A 21,924-nucleotide genomic window follows, 5' to 3' on the forward strand; every position below is an offset into this window, starting at 1 on the left:
AAGGGCCGGGTAAAAATGCCATTATGCCGAACTGTTGGAATAAAGTTTGCAAAATTAGCTATATGCACACTTGCTTAAACAGATTTGTCACATTAATTGACCAAACGGACTTGAACTTTCTTGGTGCGGGGTTTAATATCCTGTGCTAGAATGCTTTCTTATATTCAGGTACATGCTAACATGTAATAAACTATTGCCTTTTTTTCCTGTTTGTATTTTGTTCTCAAATGGTACTTCTTTCTTTGTGTATTGTTGAGCTGGGAACTTAGATCCCTTGCGTTCACCTTCATAGTAAAGTCAAATGCACTTTCCAGTCTTCCTGAAGACCAATAGCCATATTCATGTAGTGAGTGGCAGACATGGTTGTTAGTTTAAATGTTTGTTAATAGAAGGCAACTTATGGTACTCATGTAAATGCATTTCCTCCAGGTAAATGTAATGGTCCTAGATGTATTTATTTGTATTTGGTGATGGAGAGGGACTACAGATTTACAGCTAGCTGCATGTAAGAACTTATAGAACCTCACATACTGTTGAGCTAATCCTTCATGAAATTAATTTTGCAGACTTACTCAGGCCTCTTCTGCGTTGTCATAAATCCCTACAAGAACTTGCCTATCTATTCGGAGGAGATTGTGGACATGTACAAAGGCAAAAAGAGGCATGAGATGCCCCCTCACATCTACGCCATCACAGACACAGCCTACAGGAGTATGATGCAAGGTAAGCACATGCAGGACAATTTAAAAAGAAAAGAAAAAGAAACTCTGGCCATGATGGTTGCTGTGCCAAAATGAATAGGCTGATCTTCCAGAGTTACTTTGCTTCCCTGAAATGTCAACAAGCGTGCATGAAAAGTCATGTGAAGACTTTGTGTTGGGGTGGAGGTCTGACTGGAATAAAAATAATTACAACAGTCGTCTGACCTCCAGCAGGCCACATTCTTACTTTGCTTTGAGTTCTGCTTAATCCGTGGGGGAGGTTTGATGCTGCAGCCAGTGGAATGGGAGGAATCTGCACTGAGCACAGAAGATGAAAGTTCTCTGCAAGAACTAGAGACGTTCAGGATTAGCTGCTTGTGCCTTAGTCTCCATTCAGAGCCTAACAGGGAGGAAATTTTCCCTAGTGTTGAGCCCTCTTAAAGATGCATGGCAAGCCCAGGGACTCTGACCTATTCTCGGCATGGGGCGTGCTTGTTTCCTGGAGCTGACAGCAGAAAGTGTTGCATGTTAATTGGTTAGATTCCAGCATTTGATTTAAAGCATTCTAATTGGCAGCCTGTGTAGGAGGAGAAGAAGGGGTTTGCTTTTGTTCTGGCTTAAACGAAGACCAAAATTGCTCTAACCTTTTTGCAAATGCAGCTAGCCTTTTATATTTTCTAGAACTGGCATCTTGCTGGCAGCCTAGTGGAGCTGTTATTTAATATAGGAACTCCCCACTTGAGGCCTGCTGATGCAGTGGGGAAGGGGTGGGTGCACAAGTCTTGTAGTGCAGCTGTGTTTCTGGCTTGCCTAGAGCCCGAGGTGCCGTAGCTTGCTCACGTGGCTTATTGGGCTGTGGTGCACAAACTTTTGTTTAGAAGAGTGGGATATTTACAGTAAGCCTAGATCACCTGTCTGTTGTGATTGTTCGTGTACAGGTGAGCAGTGGTGATTAAGAGCAGTTTCCTTACTTTCCCCCCTCCAAAATAGAGCTGCTGCTCTTTTCTTTTGTGGCATAAACCAGTGGATGGGGGGTGGGAGTGGATTCTAGTGATGAAGAAGAAAACCCATAGTGAGTTTTACTGTTTTCAGTGTGTAGTAGCATCTCCTTTATGTCAGATTCTGAAACTTGGAATCAGAGTTACTTTTTTCTACTTGTGTACTTTAAATACGACAAATCTTAAAGTCTGACGAATTTTAGTTGTGGCCACAAACGTTCTGTTTGCTGCTCACAGTAACATTCCTCATCCCTTTGAATCAGGCTTGTTTATGCAGCTCTTGTCTTTTGAACTGATTCACAAAGTGTTTCTTAATGGGACATTGTTTCATAAGGAGCTGTCGGTGAGTGATGCATGACTTTAGTCTAAATTGACCCTCATTTCTCCTCATACTTAAGGAAGGGAATGTTTGTCTCTGCTTGCCTTTGAATAGTCACCTTCTCAGTGACAACCAATAGCAAGTTCCCTGCATCTTGGAAATTATTCTTCGTGTTCTTATTCCAAGTGTTACAGATGAGTCCCTTTGTTCTAATTTAATGTAATTCCTCTGTAGCTAGCATTCGGAAACTTGACTGTATGTGAAGTGTTGCCATGAATATTGATGCAGAATGTGGTTTAAACAAACCACTAAATGCTTGGAAGTCCTGTTTTTTTTTGTTTTTGTTTTTTTTTACAAAAGTATTCATCTTGTTGCAAGTTTCCTGTTGAAAGTAGGGGAATATTTGTATCTTGCATTTCACTGTAGTGTGATGTTGGCTGTTGTGATATTTGGTCCACATCCATTGGCCATGTTAACCTTGTTGGTCTCAGTCTGCTATCTGCAGTGGCAAGAGGTGTCCACTTATTCCAGGGAAGCTGTGCTTACTCAGGAGGTGTGGTTATGGTTCATTTAGGGGTGGAAGTAAGATAGTACCCTGGTAAGAAAGTAGCCAAAGTAATACCTCCCGTCTTCTGTTTTGAGGTCTTGCTCTCTTAGGAGGGATGACAAAACAAGTTGAGAAATCCAAGTTACTTTCATCCCTGGGTGCACTTGATTGCAGCATTTCGCTACAGTGTAAGGTCTTTCCAAGAGTCTCAGGTGGGGAACATAGTTGGTACTCTTGCTGAAAAGTAACTGTACAGTTGCACAAAATTCTTGCTGGAAACCTGTGCAGCTGTAGGGAAAATCCTTCCAGTACTACCACAGATTAAATGGAAAGGAGCTTATCTGAGTTGCTGTGTTTGTCTTGTGGGCTGCACCCGCAACAGAAGGTGAGGATAGATCAGGCCAGTGGATCCCCAGCAGCCACCATGGGAATTATTATGAGGGTTTCAAGAGGCCTGTGTTTTTGTATTGCTTTGTGTGGTAACAGGAATCTGTACATCTTTGAAAGGGCAAATTGTGTACTAACAGTGGATTCTAAATGTCAGGCAGACAGAATCCACTGTGGTTCCATCGGCTTTGGATTGGACATGGTGAATGAGTAGATACAAAGCTGCTGACAGGAACTGAATTTTTCTAGCGTTCTTTCCAAATGCTTTTCCAGGCCATTGTGCTGCTTGATCAACAACTGTAGTGGGATTCTCAGACTAAATAATTAAACCTGGAGAATCTACAAACACACATTGATAACAGTACTGTCTTTTCCTGGAACCATGTAATAAATATGTCTGAAAGGAAATGGAGTTCTTAAGGTGCTGTAAAATTGTTCTAAATTGTCTTCAGTGAGCATAGTGGGAGGGGGTGGAGTGCAAAACAGTTTTCATGTGTTAGTGGCAAAGGCTAGTTGACAAGAACACCCATCAGCATCCATTTTTTTACTCCCCACTGAAAGTGCTCTTGGGGTGTGAAGGAGGCTTATTTAAGGCCCGAAATGTTGCGTTGGCAGTGACATGCAGCTAGTAGGATAAGGGTTCAATAATTCTCCTCTGGACTGCGTTGTGTGCACCCATATACTGGCTTTAAGTATCTTGGCCCTAATGTGGTTATGGACTTTGATTTCTCTAAACCGGCTTTCAAACCTTTCTTCTGTTTCACTAGCTCCTTGATTTCCACTTGATGCTATAACTTTTATTATCCAGGCACAAGAGATGTCAGGGGAGAAATATCAATGTGTCAGGACTGCCGTCTCACTTGGAACGTTGTCTCCAGCTAGGGAGAAGGGGTTGGGGCTTGCTGACAAAGAAACAGGATTTTTTTTCTTCTCGAGTGTGTTGGTGGTAAGGTAGACGATAACAAACATTCTGAGGGAAGGATGGCTGAAGGGACGGACTCTCAGCAGTGCGTTCTGCTCTCCTGTATCTTCTCTTAATAACTTTAATCTCCTTTTACAGTGTCTGTCGGTCTGCCTCTGGTGTAGTTAGGGTCCTAGCTGCAGCTGATAAAATGCAGAGGATCTGGCCGACCAGGGAGCACTCTCTTGTTCTGTGTTTAGGAAGCAGGCTTTGACCATCTAGCTGTAGCTTGCTGAAACTGCTGCAAACCAGGATCGAACCTTTTGCCTTGTTAGATGTACTTCCTCTTAGCTGGAGGGATGATGTCACCATTGAGCGAGTGCTGTGTTCTCCTTTTATGGCACTAAGCAGACTCGACTCTGAGTTGCTCACGCAGAGGAAGTGGGTGATAAAGGCTCGGTTAGGGTGTTTTGTAACTGAGTTTGTGTAGCCTGAAGCTGCACGTTGTACAACCTTCCTTCCCCTTTAAAATAGAGTCCTCTTCTTACAGTAGCACCTGAGAGTTACTTGGCACTTGGGAGCCACAAGAGCTTATGTTTAAGAGGTCTCTAATAAACGTTTGGCATCTGGCATTTGTATTTGCTTAAGAGAGCCGAGTCATGTTGCAGATGTGGCTGCTGGGGCCCTCACAGGTAGAACTACGCTAAAACTTGCCTGCCCTGAGCAGTTTACCTCAACAACCCGATCGCTCCGCTGGCAAAGTGGGTTTGAATCTCAGTCACTCTCAGCCGGTCATCAAGGATATTGGTATCCCCTTGAAAGGCTTCCAAGCCAAGCATTTCACAACAGTCCCCTTTGTTTGCTGTTGCAAGAACAAACTCCAGCAAACACTCCTGCTGCTTCGGAATAAGCAAGAGCCATGCGTCCTTAAAATTCCGTGTTCACGACTCAAGACACGTCTTGCAAACCCTTGGAAAGGCAGGAGCTTTTTTATTTGCTGCTCTCTGTGGTATGGAATCACGGCTGTAATTAGGCTAATGGGTTTCTTATTAAATATGCAGCTGAGAGATGTAACTCTGGGCATGTAAAGCAGATGTAGGATCCTGTCAACGACATTTTAATTGCCTTCTATAATGAACACTTGAAGATGCATGTATTTTCCACCCCAAAATCCAGAGTAGTCGAAGTCTGTCACTTAAGCCAGGTACCAAAGCTAAAGTCTGCCTCTGCTACCAGCCAGCTTAGCCCCTGGAAATGGGCATCTCTGATCCTGGTTTTTGAGCAGTAATCCTTTCTGTGATGCAGAGAGCCTGCTTTAGAAAGGAAAATGTAAAATTTTGGAATGTCCAGTTGCTCTGTCGAAGGTAGAGAGAGCACCAAATAACTGCCCCCCCTCCCACGCCTCATTAGATTGGTATGTGCTTGGGGAAGGGGGATCTGATTGTTGAGCAACAGGAAGTAGGGCACCATGCAGCATTTCTCAGTTGTCAGAGCATAGAAGAATTCCAGCTATCTCAGTGATGAGTGCTCTACAGGCTGGAAAAATCCCCCCCCCCCATTCCAAAAAGGCTGCTTCCTTTTATGGTAGTGTCTGCCTGCTGCCATGTGACTTGCCTATACTTGCAGGTACATTCCTCCAAGCTTAAAAAGGTGACTAACAGCCTTGGAGCAGACGGATGTGGGGAGAGAGGGGGAAAGCAGTAAAGTGCTGGAAGGTACTGCCACGCTTGAAGGCTTGTGGTGGTGGGGGTATCTCAGATTACTTCTCTGCTAATGGGTAGGATCCTGGAAAGAATGAAGAGTTTATTTTACCCCAGGGAAACTCAAGCCAAGGAGGCTGCTGAGTCATGGCTGAGTCATGTTTTCTCTGGCTCATACTGAGCCTTTTCTGCCCCTAGCAAGGACAGCTCCTCCTGCAGGTTGAAGGGGGTGCCTGCAACTATGGACTTCTGGCTCAAATTAGTTGCAAGCGAAGGAGTCTTTTCTCCCCACTGCATAACATTACCTGCACTCTTGCTCAATTTTGCTACGTAATCTTTTACTTTTAAAAAAGAAGCGATGACACACAAATTGTCTTTTGTAGAAGAACAATAGTTCCTCCGTGCCTGCGGCTTTGAAGAGCCCTGATGCTTCAGAGAACCAATAACCTTCCTGGAAATTGCCTGCATGATATAGAACCACCCAGTTGTGCCTGTGCTGCTGAATAAATCTCCTGGGGCTATGTGCAAGTGAATCATTAGTTAGTCCCCTGATCCTCCCACTAAACGCCCAGTCATGTCGAAGCCTTCTGGCGCGTGTCTTTGTGATCCATTGACCGATGAGAGACCTTAACTGGCATTGGCCTTATGAATGGCTGAGGGGGGCAAAAACATAAACCTTTCACTTTTCAGGCACTTTGAGTGAAGCAAAGAAAATATTCTTTTGACAGCAATAGCCTTAACTGGGTAGTAATGGCTGGGTATGTACAAGCCATGTACAAGCATGGCTAAATTACAAACCTTGCACCCAGTTCCTCTTTGGCTTGACTTTTCATTCATTCAGATTGTAGTGAGAAAATTCACATGGCTTTTAACACTAAAAAGATGGATCTTGGATTACTCTGGTGGTTCACAAATCTAGCCTAATGCTCAGTTACAGGCAACAGAAGTGTAAGAGGAGGAATGGAAATCCAGACATGAGTGACAACGTTGCCCACATGGACTTGTGGAAGACTTTGTATGCGCAAGAAAGGAGTGCAGGAAAATGAGTTGGTACTACTCAGTGGCAGGATTTCTGGATTGGCTGTTCCAAAGACTCAGCTATTTGTATGATCTGAAGTTACCAGAGTTGCTGCAGGCTGTTCACCATCTTCCCTGTGCTGAACCTTTTACCAGGGAATACAGATTCAGGTGTGGAGCGTCACATGTGAGCTTTCTGGTACGGGGCTGATAACTGTGCTTCTCGTTAAAGATATTAGGGGTGAAAAGTGACTTAAATTAGTATTGGGTGGAAAGGCAGCATAAGAATGTGCCAAATAAATATCTCCCCCTTTGATTTAATTTTCAGATCGAGAGGACCAATCCATTCTCTGCACGTAAGTGTTCACATAACTTTCCTGTTGCTGATCGTGGGTTTTTGCAGTTAAGATATTGCAAAAGGGTAGTTGATGCACAGGAGAGTTTGCCCTGTGACTCACTCTTGAGTCTCTGTAGAATAGTGTTTTTCATAAGTTGACTTCTAATGAAGAAATGTGGACAGCAGATAAAGAGTAGCAGGCATGGGTCCCCTAGTAGAAGTATTCCATCAAGGGAAAATTGCTGGAGAACTGGGAGCTAACAGAATAGGTTGACCTTATTACCTATGGTAGGATATAATTTGGGGTAACATATTGACCCAGTTCCCAAAATGGTAGCTTGGAAGAATGGGAAACAGTATATGTATGTATATATCGTTAGTAAGTTTTCTTTCTTGCAGAGGTGAATCTGGAGCTGGTAAGACAGAGAATACAAAGAAGGTCATTCAGTATCTGGCGCATGTTGCTTCATCACACAAGACCAAAAAAGATCAAGTATGTACTGATTTCTTGCTAAGGAGTTAGCTTCTGTGTTCAGACTGTACATATAATTAACCTCTGAGATACTTTAGATAGCAAACCACCATATTTGTGCCAATGTGAATGATCTCATAAATGCATTGGTGCACCATATCATATGGTTTAATCTCCCAAATCTGCTTCCATTTAATTTAAGGAAATTTTAGCAGACTTAAAATTAACTTTACCTTGGCTTTGTTCTGATCTGCTAAAAGGTTTGAGGATGCCGTAGTCCCCGTAGGCTGATGCTGCTTAACTCCTTAATAGCATTAGTTTGAAACGTTTTTACTATCCCTACTTGCACAGCTGTGACCCTACCTGCACAGCTGTGACTTGTGCAGTTTGAGACTGAACACATCGCCGCTAGAGTTTTCTGGGTGGCAACTATAGATCTTTTGACCTCATACATGAATGCCTTTTGCACTGAGGGGTATCTATGAAGTATTCTCACTTATTTTTTCCCCTTCTCCTCTTGATGGATTATGTCCGAACTCAACAGTTGGGACTCTGTAGGTGAGCTGCACGTTTACTGCACGTTCTGCACCAAGAATGCGTGTGTTGCTCCATTGTGTGACTTTTCCCCCCTGGTAGCTACTTTTCACTCCCACCAGTGTCACTTTCCTCACTAGAACTATTGTGTGAACCGGTTCACAGTTTGACTTGCACTGGGCTCTTCTTTCTCCTTAAAAAAAAATAGATTTTCTGTATGGGTGATCACAGTTGATCCCATTTTGCTCACTTATAGACTGTGCTTGTGAACTTTGCTTTGGATTTGTTGTAAAGAATTTCTCAAGCTCATTGAGTATGGCACAGCGACACATCTCTGGAATAGTATACAGCATCTGGTATCCTGCTGTTCTGGCCAGATGTAGTTGGCTGACTTTCTCCAGGCCTTGCAAACCCACCCAGCATACTAGTACTAGATGTGGGTGCAGGATTCTGGGAAAGGTCAAGACAAAACAGGCTTTGCAGACTGTATGTTCCAGCTTGGAAATTCTGTGCCACAGTTAAACAGATGGGGAAATGCTAGCTATCTTTTGTCAACTTTTATAATGAAAACCAGATGGCAAGTGTATTCCCTATCTCTAGAGTAAAATCTTAGTCTTGATGCTTTAAGATACTGGCATGCTGTGTCTATAAATTATAGCACTCAGCTGTATAGATAATCTGTGCATGGTGTGTCTGCGTGCGTGCACACGTTCTAATGAATGGTTTCTGGAAGTAAACAAACATAGAACTTTCTGTATGCCAAAACATGAGTTTGTTCCATGAAATTTCAGTGGCTATACTTAGAAACATTTTAGGGTTCATATTTCATGTTGTTATGCTCCAAGGCTGTTTCCTCCTTGTGTGTAACTACTCTGGGTGACCGGAGCAGTCCTCTTCTTTTGGTTAGGGGTCAGCTTTATGAATACAGGAATTCTCAAAGGGGCTTTCAAGAGAGCTTTGAAAAGACCGGCTTGCCTGTCTGCTGAGGTTGCCAGAAGTGGCTGTCTTTTGTGGATGCACCTCATTCCTCCTGTGAATCAGTAGTTTAAATGTAAAGAGGCTTTTTGGTGCAGCCATGCAACTTTTAGAGAAGGGAGGTGAATGGGGGGGGGGGGGGTTCTGGTTATGACCTTAGGCAAGTATAGAGTCCTGTGCTAAATTCCATGGCTGCTAAAGAGGCATCCAAAGCTCCTTGCCCTCGGATGGAGGATGAGAGGAGAACTGTCAAACAGCATTGGGCATTCCTAAAGTTTGCTGGTTGCCTTGATCTGGATCTCACCTGAACTCTAAAGTCAAGGAGAGCTGACCCCAGTTAATTCCTGGATGGGAAACTACTAAAAGAAGTCTGGGGTTGCTCTACAGATGTTGCCTATGACAAGCCAACATCTCTTGCCCTGAAAACTCTGCAGGGCCAATATAAGTCAGCTGTTACTTGATGGCACTTCCCACCATTATCCAAGTTTGCTGCTACCAGTGGACCATCTTGCTGACAAAGAGCCTCAGTCCTGCTGGCTGCATCAATAGATTGCTGAAACTTCCTTTGAAACTGTGAAAATTTAAAACTCTCTTCAGGTACCCTGCCTTCTGAGCAGCTCTTCAGCTGGATTGTAAGAAGGGAAGGCCATCTTAAAGCCTTTTCTGGACAGTGAGAAGAAGACTCTGGAGAGTGCTGCTGCTTCTGGTTTCTTTCCTAGAGAAGTTTGGAGCTGCTGTGTGGGAAGATCTTGAAGATACTTGATGAAAAATTCTTTTGAAACCAGGAATGGCCAAGAGGTCTGGACGCCCCCACACCAAGGCTAAAAAGAACAGAATCTGTGGCTGCAACCACATGGGTGACCTGTGCAGGACATTTTAAAAATGCACAGAGATTATTTTCTCTGAATTCATTTGAGTGGAGCAGCAAGGGCTTAATGGGCCACCCCAAGGACCAGAGTAGATTCAGTGGCTGCCTGTGGCACTTGTTGCCATGCAAATAAAAAAACTGCTTCATAGTTTTGTCCAAATTTCACTGCAACCTTATGAAGATAATTGATGCTTGGAGCCTTCCACTTCAGAGAGTTGTTTCTGGCAACTGGAACTAGTGCTCTGGCCCTTGCAGGAACTCTGGAATAAATGTGTGAAATTTTGGCTGTTATTAAATTCGAAGATTCTGTATACTGCAGCATTAAGAGTCACCACAGTAATTCCCCCAGTACTGCTTACTTTAGCATTTATATAAAGGTAAAGGTATCCCCTGTACAAGCACCGGGTCATGTCTGACCCTTGGGGTGACGCCCTCCAGCGTTTTCATGGCAGACTCAATACGGGGTGGTTTGCCAGTGCCTTCCCCAGTCATGACCATTTACCCCCCAGCAAGATGGGTACTCATTTTACCGACCTCGGAAGGATGGAAGGCCGAGTCAACCTTGAGCTGGCTGCTTGGATCGAACTCCCAGCCTCATGGGCAGAGCTTTGACTGCATGTCTGCTGCCTTACCACTCCGCCACAAGAGACTCTTAGCAGTTATATCCATATATATATATATATATAAAGTTTTGCAAAAGCAGTATCTCCTTTAGCAATGTGTAATCAAGCTGGCTATTTAAATATGGCTACAATAGTAAGTCAGTGAAGGTTTTGCATAGAGTGCTTGACTTTCTGTTAAAGGTAGGCTTTCAGGTCGGTAGCTGGAGGCTGTGGGATGTTGGGATTGTCAGTTGGGATTGTCAGTGTGGGGAGATTAGGAACAGGATTCTGACTCTTGCCGTCCTCAATGCATTTGTAGATGGGAGATCCCAGGGTTGTTTGAGCACAGGGTTCCCCTTTAAAAACATGAAGCCTATTCCAAGTATCTTCATAGAACGGGCAGTATTTCCGAAGAAGCCCAAAGCAGGGCATCAAAAAAGGGTATGATATTCAGCCTAGAGCTGTCATGGCTATGAAGTTGTACTGTGAAGCTGTGAACTCCCTTTATCTGGTTTTGGCTTAGCAGCCAATTGCTGCTTCAGATGCCTCACAGTCTATTATTTTTAAAGAGGGATACAACTGCTTGTCCTGCCTCCGTCCTCAGAAGTGCACCCTCTGCAGCTTGGCTGCAACCAGTTCATGCCTCTTGCCAATTGTCTTGCTCATTCTTCCAGTGAAAAAGGTGCAGTGGCATGAATGCCGGCTGCATAAGACAACTCGGGGCAACCAGTGCCTGCCTGCCTGGCTGTATTGTTAAGCCAAACGCTGGATGGTGGCATTGAAATATTTCAGCTGCTGCTCTTTTCTCTAAACACACCCTTTCTTCAGATCTTGACCTTGCATGGAAGTTGTAAAGTTTCGGCTTGTGACATGCTCATTGCCATAGCAACAGACTGCAGTCACAAACAAAGGATTAGGATTCCACTGCAGGATCAAACGGGAGAATCTGGGGAGGAGGGAGAGAAGGGCAGGGGCTGCTCTACCACACATACATGCAGAACAGCCAGAAAACTACAATGCTAACAAAAACAATTTTTTTAAAGAGTGCATTGGAGTTTTTGCTGCATTCAGCACAGCTGATGGGGTGGTCTTTGATGGATTGCAGCTGTCCTAGCCTGCCTCTTTCCCATGGCGCAACAGTCCTCTGGGACATAAACAAACTTGATTATGATTGTCCTCTTCCTACCCCCCCCCCCCACCTTCGTGTGTGCAGCTTAAGACCAGTAGAAGTTAGTGCTGTTTTCACATTGTAATTTTAAGCTTGAACCCATTTGCTCTTCTAGCAGCAGTCCCCTTGTACCTCTGGATTCACAAGAAGAACGATATTTGACCAATGTCCTGGAAGATGTCAGGGGGAGTATACAAAATGGGACATTTTAGTAGGTAACAATGAAGATGAAACTCAAATACTTTGGCCACCTCATGAGAAGGAAGGACTCCCTGGAGAAGAGCCTAATGCTGGAAGCGATTGAGGGCAAAAGAAGAAGGGGACGACAGAGAATGAGGTGGCTGGATGGAGTCACTGAAGCAGTCAGCGCGAACTTAAATGGACTCCAGGGAATGGTAGAGGACAGGAAGGCCTGGAGGATCATTGTCCATGGGGTCGCGATGGGTCGGACACGACTTCGCATCTGACAACAACAATAACAAACACATCATATACAATAACAAACACTTCATATACTGGAGTGCTGCAGTTAGGTATGCAGAGCACATGGGTTGCCAACCGCCATTGTTATTTCTCCCAATTCTCCCAAAGAAAATGCCAGGTTCAGAGGCTAGATGGTATGGCATCGCGTCCCTGCTGAGCTCCCTCCGTTCCTCAGGCTGCACGTCCAAATCTCCAGGAATTTCCCAACTCTTTGGCAACCCTATCTGTTCCTGATAAAGAACTCCAAGCCAGATGTCAAAGGCATTTCTTGAATAAACTGTTGTCGGTCACATTGAACAGGGCGGAAAATGGTCGTTTCTCAAGTGATTGCTACTATCCAAGTTCTCTTGTTTGCATTCCTTGTTGCATGTGGAATTGTCTGTTGTTGTTTATACCACAGGTTTGATTTTGTGTGTGGCACTGTAAGGGTTTTTGTGGCAGCTTTTCAAGAGAGCAGCTGCAGTGGTTCAGAGCAAAAGATGGAAACCCGTGATGGAAATCTTATCTGCTTCTTGAGTGATCATAAGCCAGCCACTCGTAGCTTGCATCTTTGTGGTATGAGAACTATAGCAACATGCTTTACAAGGTTGTTGCAAGCATAAAAAAGCAAATGAAGAACATGGGCTCTTTTAAAGCCTGTGTAAAACATTAATAGCAGTGGAACAAAGGCCTTTCTCTCACACTCAGCTCAGTCAGATGGGTGAGAATTGTCAGGTTTGTGCCATAGCTGGTTAGCCTCAACAGTATTCTTGTGACGGTAGCAACTGGCTTGCTCTCTGCCCCGCTTAGGCAAGAAATTATCTTGGCTTCAGTGGACTTTCAAGTGGTGTGACTACTGCTGCTTGCTGAAATCCATAGTGAAGTCTGTAGTTGTGGAGCAAGTTCAGATTTTCTTCCTTTGAACGTATTACCTAGAATGGTTCCTTATGTGATCAACAACCCTATCTTTGGAAGAAAGGCTATCTTTTCTGCAGGCAATCCACTGAACTATGGTGGAAGAGGAAGGCAAGATTTAACACAATACTTAGCCTGCAGCTTCAGTCTTCCAGACAGCTGCTTTGGTGCAATGCGTGGTTGTGACATCTGCTGGTTTCTTTACTCCTAGGGGGAGCTCGAGAGGCAGCTTCTTCAAGCCAACCCTATCCTGGAGGCCTTTGGGAATGCCAAAACGGTTAAGAATGACAACTCTTCACGGTTTGTGAGTATCATCAGTCTTGTGATAACTGGACAATGCTTGGAGGTTTAAATGTGTGTAGTTGCTAATCACTGAAATGTTTGCAGTGAATAAGCCATAGAAAATAATGCAGCCTTAAACTCTTGTTCTCTGCTATTCTATGAAATCCATTTCCCTTAAGAGCATGCTGTTAATGAGCAGATTGGTACCCAATGCCTTCTGATTTGCAGATGCTCTTTGGTGGAATGGGCATTTTTTCAGTGGGGGTTTGGAAGAGTGAAGGCATGCCGTTCTGGCTAACGATTCTGGGGTTTTGTTCCCTTAGGGAAAATTTATCCGAATCAACTTTGACGTGAATGGCTACATTGTCGGAGCTAATATCGAGACCTGTATCCTTTGCCACTAAATAGAAGAATTTGAACCAATTGTGCAAGAAGGGAGGTGATGAAGCACGCGCAGACCCTGTGTGTTTCCAGATACAAATGAGAGCCTTTTCTCTCTTCCTGTAGCTGGCACTCTGAAGTGTTTTTGATGCAGATCAGTGTTGCTGCCCACTGTGAAAATTGTGTAACTGGATAGTGTTGTGGGTGGGATTGCTGAGATCCATGATGTGCCTGCCTGTGGAAGAACGCTAGAAATAACAGTAGAACAGTATCTCAGCTTCCCCGCCATTCTTGCTGCCTTATGTTTGAAAAATAAGTTCTGCACTGCTGAAATTATGTACATCTAGCCTCATGCTAAAAATGATTTGAGGTTATGGTGTTAGTGGTGGTTGCCACTGTAGGCTTGAGGAGACCTGGGTTCAAATCTCCACAAGAAGCATAGTTGGTTCTTATATACCACTTTCCTCTCCCCAAAGGTGTCTCAAAGTAGCTTACAGTCGCCCTTCCCCTTCCTCTCACCACAAGAGCCATCCTGTGAGGTAGGTGAGGCTGAGAGAGCCCTGATGTCACTGCTCGGTCAGAACAGCTTTATCAGTGCTGTGGTGAGCCCAAGGTCTCCCAGCTGGCTGCATGTGGGGAAATGGGGACTCATACCCAGCTCCTAACCACTACACCATGTTGGCTCTCCACACCAAGCTGCCTTTCAATGCCATGAGTTACTGAGTGATCTTGGGGCCACTTAAATGAATGAAAATATAATGAAGGAAAGAGAATTATGGATACCACCCAACTTCTTAGTAGAATGTTGGGGTAAACACCATTCTGCCTTGCATATTTTTAAGGACTGAGAATATTTATTATGCTTGAGCCAGGGCAGGAGATAGCAGTAGTAATACCATGACTCAGTGAGAGTAAAATGGGAGAGCATACCTGGTGTAGAGGCTCTCTTTCTGAACTTTAGAATATTTTCCAAAAATCTCCCCTCCCCAAATACTGCCACCGGATCGTTAATGCATCTTGCAGGAGAAGGGTGAAGGAACCAAGATTTTTAGAAGTTGGGTACTGGTATTATTTTGTAAACTGGGTGTAGTTTTGTAAAGAGGGGAACACCCCTGGCTGTTTCTCCCTAACTTGCATTAAGATCTGTTGGAGAAATCACGAGCTATTCGCCAAGCCAAAGAAGAGCGGACCTTCCATATCTTTTACTACTTGCTGACTGGGGCAGGAGAGCATCTGAAGAGTGAGTCCTGAATCCACAACCGGCGGAGTTTATATTTTGCACACTACATCACCCTGGCATCCTGGTTTTATCAGCACCTTTTAAATCCTTTCCTTGAAAGCATTCCATCTGCCCCAGTCAGTAGTCTTGTCAGTCTCGCATGTGAAGCTTCCACCTCTTTATCCACACTGAAGATTCACATTAGGTTAGGCAGTAAGACATATCAGGATGGGAATGTGATAACAGCTTCCATTTTGGGGGTGCTGCTAGGAGGATCCCACTGTAGAACTAGTGAAGAATCAACTCTGCTGACTGTGTTTTAGGAGAAGGGAAGGGATGTGGTTTCTTGTTAATACTCTAGTGCTGCAAGACTTTTGGTAGAACAATGTTCCGCTCTAGATAAGAAGTGAAAATAAATAAGCCTTGTGCAGGTGGGAACTACTCTCCCATAAAATATGTGACCTAATATTTTAGATCGCTTTATTATTGTCCGGGAGCTTGCTAGTTTATGTAGTTTATAGAGAAGTAGTTTGGATTAAATTTCTATTTTATTTATTTGCTTTTATTATATTTGTATACCTCCCTCCCCTGAGGCTAAGTTTCCAAACTTGTCTTGGAGGCTGTAAATGTTAATCAGCCCTTGAGGCTTGCCATAAACCAACCCTTTTAAGTATGGCACCTTTTTAACATTCAGAAATGTTGTGGGTCCCTCTCTTTTCCCTCATTATAGTAGTCGTACCATTAATATTGGTTGGTTGAGAAAAATCACCCGCCACAAACCAGCCTGTCTGGGAGTGGCGGGCAATAGATAATAATAAAACATAAGAACAAAGATAAAAATGATAATGTTTAGTGCACATACAGATTTGTGGACCCCTTAGAATAACTCAGTGGCCCTGCAAGGTCCCTGACCATCTCCTCAGTCTGGGGGACCACTGCCTTAAACAGTATCTGCAATAATGATTTAATGTTCTCTCTTTAAAGATGACTTGCTGTTGGAGCCATACAACAAGTATCGCTTCCTTTCCAACGGACACGTCACAATCCCAGGACAGCAGGACAAGGACATGTTTCAGGAGACCATGGAAGCAATGAGGATCATGGGCATTCCAGATGATGAACAGATGGGTACGGAACTGCTGAAGTGCAGTAAATATGAAAAAAAGATGACAACAGAACAGCAAAATTTTTTAAAGCTAACAAGATAATTACTGATTATCTATATGCATGTCTGTCTCGGAATTTAAAACCTTCTGAATAGCTTCTATTTAAAAAGGGATAATAAAAGTAACCTTTTAGCTGAGAAGGTTCTTTTTCCACCCCACCTGATTTGGCAAATAGACAGTGGGAATGTGTGGCATTTCCTTCACTTTTGGAGTGGCTTGTTGAGACTGTTCCGAACATGCAAGCTGAACTTGAGATGCTGAGCGAAGATACCCTCACTGGGTGCTGACACTACATATGAGATGACCTGAAGGACTAGATTGCCCCTAGATAAGGACCTTGGTTCGCTATGTGGACTGATAGCTACAGGGCCCGTCTTGAAGTGTAGCTTCTGGTGTGGTGCCTGAAGGCCATAGGATGCTGAGTCACCCCTTAAGAGCAAGTTCCTTGCCCCCTCTTCTGTGTGGAGGTAGTTGCACTGCTCACAGTGAAATTGCAGAAATTGTTTTTTCCAGGTAATGGTTTCTTAGTATTTGTGATAAACCAGAGTCCCTGTAAGTCAATTTGGAGTCAAGGGTTGACTGCTTTGTCCTTTCTGTGCTAGCTGTATTGACCCTTGATTCCATTAAGGTAGGCATCAGCAGACTTCATATGTAAACTGTTGTCAGTTGGTGACCCAGAAAGGATTGCCTTGATTGTGGTTGTCTCTGGTGCCCACTGCTTCTATTATTGAAGCGTGGAAATGTTCCTGTGGTAATGCCTACCATATTGTACTTTTAAAGCATAGGATCTTGAAAAGAACCATCATGTCTGTGCAGCATAAAGAGTGCTGCTGGTAGTTATATGATGCAGTGAACTTTGTATGTCTCACAGCAACCCTGGAATGCACACTGTTCCTAGTTTCAGTGGAATGTATTTTAATGGTTGGGAAGGGGTGGTAAAGTCACTCTGAATTGCTTGCTCTTCGATGTGAACAGTGAAATTAAATACTGTAGAAGTGGTAGCTGTGCGTTCTTTGCTGTGTCTTGGAGAGGAATTAACTGGGTAAGAATAAATTGCCCCCAGTGTGATAGTCAAGTGTCTTTCCTTTAGTAATGTTGTGCAGTGAAATTCACAGGAGTCAATCACCACTGTGGAATCATTCCTTGAGTGACCTAGGATTTTCTTTCAGGTCTCCTAAGAGTTATCTCTGGTGTTCTTCAGCTTGGCAACATTTCCTTCAAGAAGGAGCGTAACACAGACCAGGCCTCCATGCCAGACAATACAGGTAAAAACTGTTTTTAGGTTTAGAATCATAGAATCATAGAGTTCGAAGGGGCCATACAGGCCATCTAGTCCAGACCCCTGCTCAACGCAGGATCAGCCCAAAGCATCCTAAAGCATCCAAGAAAAGTGTGTATCCAGCCTTTGCTTGAAGACTGCCAGTGAGGGGGAGTTCACCACCTCCTTAGGCAGCCTATTCCACTGCTGAACTACTCTGACTGTGAAATTTTTTTTCCTGATATCTAGCCTATATCGTTGCACTTGTAGTTTAAACCCATTACTGCGTGCCCTTTCCTCTGCAGCCAATGGGAACAGCATCCTGCCCTCCTCCAAATGACAACCTTTCAAATACTTAAAGAGGGCTTTCCAGTTTGAGCTGGAAAGCAAGGTTGTGCCCCCTCCTCAAAAGCCCATGTGTTAAAATGTATGCATGTGATGATGCATGGAAGCAGAAATGATTGCTGACAGGTCTTATACGCAGCCCCACTCTGGGGTAAATTGGAAACTAGCAGCTTGTCTGCTTGAGACCTCTAGCATTTTCTGGCAGGGGCTCATGGAATTGTAGTCCATGAACATCTGAAGGACCACAGGTTGACTACCCCTGCTCTAGAGCTAATCAGTGGTGGTGCCTCCTGGTGGCAGATATGTTGGCTCATCTACTCCTTAGTTGTGGCCACTTGTGAGTAGACGTGTTGATGGGCCAAGCAGGTGCTGAATGTGAAGGGGCCACTCAAACTCCTGCCATAGAAGAATATGAAAGCTTCTGCTTGTGGAACCTGTCTTTACCTCCAGGTTGGGTATGAAACAAACATTGGAGATTTTAGTTTAAATATCACTTTTGGATCTAATTTCCAGCATGAAATCCCTTACTTTAGGGGTCTGAACTGGGTCAGACTTGAGCGTATTGATGTGACTGACACCAGTGTTACAGGAATTTGAGCCCAGAAGGGATCAGTAACTTTTGATTCATAGTTGGCTGATTCTGAAGCTGGTCTTGGTATCAGTTTGCATAAGCATTAAAATAAAAGAGATGTGAATAGATGATGCATTTAACTCAGCTGTAAAAGGGCACAATTGTTTCTGTCCATTCCTGGAAGGTATGCACTTAAGGAGATTGAGTGGCTGCTGGAATGCATGAACTTAAACTCTTGGAAGACTTTGGATGGAGGAAGCCTGTATTAAAGTGACAAAATTAAAGCTTAAATTGTCTCAGATGCTTGTAATAGAGGTCACTTTGCTTGCATGTGTTTATTGCCAGCAAAAGTATCCGGAGACCTTTCTCAAATCCTGGATTATTGTGTTCATGTATGCTTGATTATCACCATTATGTTTCTTTGGAACATGACATGGCAAAACGAACATCAGCATTTTCAGCTCTTCCTCACTGTTAGTTGAGGAGCTATTGAGTTCAATTACTTGACTCTCTATTAGGAGTAATGCCTTATATTTCATGCTGAAAATGGAGAAATATGAAAATCTTTTGCTTTTGTCTTCTTTTGCAGCTGCTCAAAAAGTTTCTCATCTTCTGGGTATCAGCGTGACAGATTTCACCAGAGGAATTCTCACCCCTCGCATCAAAGTGGGGCGGGATTATGTCCAGAAGGCTCAAACTAAAGAGCAGGTGTGTAGAAGTTTGTGTTTTCTACTTTTATTCAATCTCAGAACTTATAGTAGAGCTCACAGGTGACTGCCACCTGGGTGAGGTTCAGCAAGATTGCTGTGTTGCATGTCTCTCAAACATGTCTTGGACCTCACTGAATTAAATTAATAAGCTGTTCCTTGCAGAAATGATAGGTTGCATGGATCTGTAAATGTTCTGAGGCAAGGCAGATAGTGGGTGGACCTCGTCCTCGAAATTCTGATGGTTTTACGAGCTGCATGATGACAAATTAGCATTTTTTAAAGACTGCATTACCAGTTAGTCCTTAACAGGCTTATGCGACACTCTGCTTCCATATGGCTGAAAAGCAGAGGGTAGCCATTGTTAGGTTACAGAGTGTCTTGGGAATTGTCTGGGTACCTGCCAAGTAGTAAGCAGCGAGGCATGCTGTCAGCATGTCCCTCAACAATGCTCTGCATTCATAGTCCTTGCTCTGTAATGAAAGCTTCTCGAGATAAAAGTGAAAACTTGCATGATGTTCCCAGAAGTCTTCACTCTGTTTTTCATAAGCTGATTCAAGGATGGTGATGCTTTAAACAAACTCGGCATATTACTTTTGGATTAGAGAGAACGTCTCACTTCCTGCTTGAGGGCTTTCTAGTAGTATTCTAGTAATATTTGATGGCCTCTTACTCTGTATGACTCGGGTGCGTGTTCTTTAGGATTGTTGACTAGACAATAACCCATTAACCCCGATCTTGCAATTTGACCATGTGTTCTGCAATACCTGGGTTTGGGTTTTGCATGAGACTTCACCTCTGTTTTGCAGGCTGACTTTGCCATTGAGGCACTGGCTAAAGCCACTTACGAGCGCATGTTCCGCTGGCTGGTGATGCGCATCAACAAGGCACTGGATAAGACCAAGAGACAAGGAGCATCTTTCATAGGAATCCTTGACATTGCTGGCTTTGAAATCTTTGAGGTAAGTGGAATTTATTTATAAAATTTATACCTTAACTCTTCTCCCCAATGGGGACCCAAAGTGGCTTACTACATTGTCTCCCTCTCCATTTTTATCCTCACAAAAACCCTGTGAGGAGAGTTTGTGACTGGTCCTCTGTAGCCCAGCAAGTTTCCATTACAGAGTGGGAGTTCAAATCTGGGACTCCCAGATTCTAGTCTAACAAGTTGACCACTTACACCACACTGGCACACTTACAAAAACATCTTTTAATTCCAGCATGTTTTGTCTGAAATATCTGAGAAACTTCTTGATTTTTTTTTCTTAAGCAGATCAAATTAGATTTTGTAAGAGTTTGATCACCTAACCAGATCCCCCCTTTTCAGTTGCCTTTTTTCATTTCAGAAAGCTGCATTTTGCATCATGTTCCTAAGTGTGTTGTGAAGATATTGGCCTGATCTGAACCTTAGTCTCCCCAGTACTAGCACATTTCTGATCACTACAAACATTGTTCTCATCACTGCACCACACTACTAACTGATAGGACAGTATGTGTGTGCATTTTCCCAATGATAGCCCTTGGCAGCCTTATATTCATGCTAATTCTAATAAAAATGGAAAGAAAGGATTGCCATGTTTGGCTAGAGGGCCACTGTGGTAACTTGACGATTGGTCTTCCACTGAGAAGACTTAGGTTCAAATCCCAGTTTAGCCACATAGATGATGAGTAGCCTTAAGCCACGACTGCCTCTTAGTCCAAACATGGAGCATGTTACAGGAAGAGCATAATGATGAACTTAGCATTTATGTATATAAGGAATGGATACTTCAAGTGGACATGTCAGGGAAGTTGATGCTTTGAAGAACGGTGCCAAGAAACAACTCTCCTGTTATTTCTTGACGGAAGAGCAGCTATGCTAACAGCAGCTCTGAGTTAAGTTGGGTGGTGAAGGTGGTATCCTTAAGCAGAGTTGAGAATGAGACCAACGCCCAAGAACCTTCATGTGGGACTTACTTGTGAGGCTTTATAGACCAGAAGGAGCCGTGGATGAAGAAAGAGCATGAGTGGCTGTTGCTTTTTCTTAGCAGTAGTTTTGCTGGGGAAGAGATTCCACTGAGGTCCAGGTAGATATCCGAGGTAGATATCCTTGCCAGTGACAAGAAATCAAACCTCACAGAATCTTTTTTGGCCCCATATTCTCAAAAGCAAGGCCAGAATTTTTGGGATGAGAAATTAGGTTAAAGCAAGGTGGGTTAAAGCAAGGTGGAAAAACAAGCTAGTAGGTACACAATTTGTTTTTATATGTGCCATAGTGGTTTGAGGGAGAGTTGACAGGGTCAACAATAAGAATAGAGTCGGGTCCAAAGGGTTGCAGAAGCAATGAAAGTCCTGCATGCTGGCCCTCCTGAAGATCAGGTATCATTCTAGGTGCAGAAATGCATCTTGTATGTAAGAGTGGTGTATGTCTACAGCATGCCCACCTGGTCCTTTAAAGCATTTCATTCTAAAAGGCAAAATATTTCATTGGAGTTTTTTTCAGTACTCCCCCAAACGTCTGGTGTTTACACTGGGACAACTGGGAGGGGGGGGGAACATTTTTGGTGGTGTGGGTGTCCCAAATTCTTCTGGTTTGTTTTTGGGGCCTTCACATCTCTAGTCATTACTGTCATGTAGTTTCAAGGGCTTGGGGTTGATCCACAGGTGAGCTCCACTAAGTATCTACTTTCCAGAGGAGAGAGGAAATAGATGGAAAAACAAATTGCAAAATTAAAGATGTCAAAGCAAGCTAACTCTTTGGCGCCAGCAGGCACTTAACCCTGTGCTCTAATGGCTGCTTTTTATTTCTTAACAGCTGAACTCATTTGAGCAGTTGTGTATTAACTACACCAATGAAAAGTTACAGCAACTCTTCAACCACACCATGTTCATCTTGGAGCAAGAAGAATACCAGCGCGAGGGCATAGAATGGAACTTCATCGACTTTGGACTGGACTTGCAGCCCTGCATTGATCTTATAGAAAAGCCAGTGAGTGATTCTTAGATCCTGTCTGAGTAGCAGAGAATAACTGCAGAGCTGAGCTAAGCCCATGGTATACGGTTCTTTAGGTGTGTGTTAAGCACCTGTAAACTACTTGCAGGGAAAGTAGGAT

General features: G+C 43.7%; 1 protein-coding gene across 2 annotated transcripts in view; it reads left to right on the forward strand.

Annotated features, from left to right (window-relative positions):
• The window catches only part of MYH9 (myosin heavy chain 9), a 70,950-nt gene that overhangs the window by 23,221 nt on the left and 25,805 nt on the right, over positions 1–21,924 (forward strand). For both annotated transcript variants that reach the window (XM_077339632.1, XM_077339631.1), the window contains exons 3-13: positions 567–723; positions 6,899–6,926; positions 7,307–7,400; positions 13,115–13,207; positions 13,509–13,572; positions 14,708–14,806; positions 15,770–15,913; positions 17,121–17,216; positions 18,715–18,833; positions 19,642–19,794; positions 21,627–21,800. In XM_077339632.1, the coding sequence (XP_077195747.1) occupies positions 567–723; positions 6,899–6,926; positions 7,307–7,400; positions 13,115–13,207; positions 13,509–13,572; positions 14,708–14,806; positions 15,770–15,913; positions 17,121–17,216; positions 18,715–18,833; positions 19,642–19,794; positions 21,627–21,800 (1,221 nt within the window). The remainder of the gene's footprint in view (positions 1–566; positions 724–6,898; positions 6,927–7,306; positions 7,401–13,114; positions 13,208–13,508; positions 13,573–14,707; positions 14,807–15,769; positions 15,914–17,120; positions 17,217–18,714; positions 18,834–19,641; positions 19,795–21,626; positions 21,801–21,924) is intronic.

Source organism: Paroedura picta, chromosome 5 (genome assembly GCF_049243985.1).
Source record: "Paroedura picta isolate Pp20150507F chromosome 5, Ppicta_v3.0, whole genome shotgun sequence".
Classification (NCBI taxonomy): Eukaryota; Metazoa; Chordata; class Lepidosauria; order Squamata; family Gekkonidae; genus Paroedura; species Paroedura picta.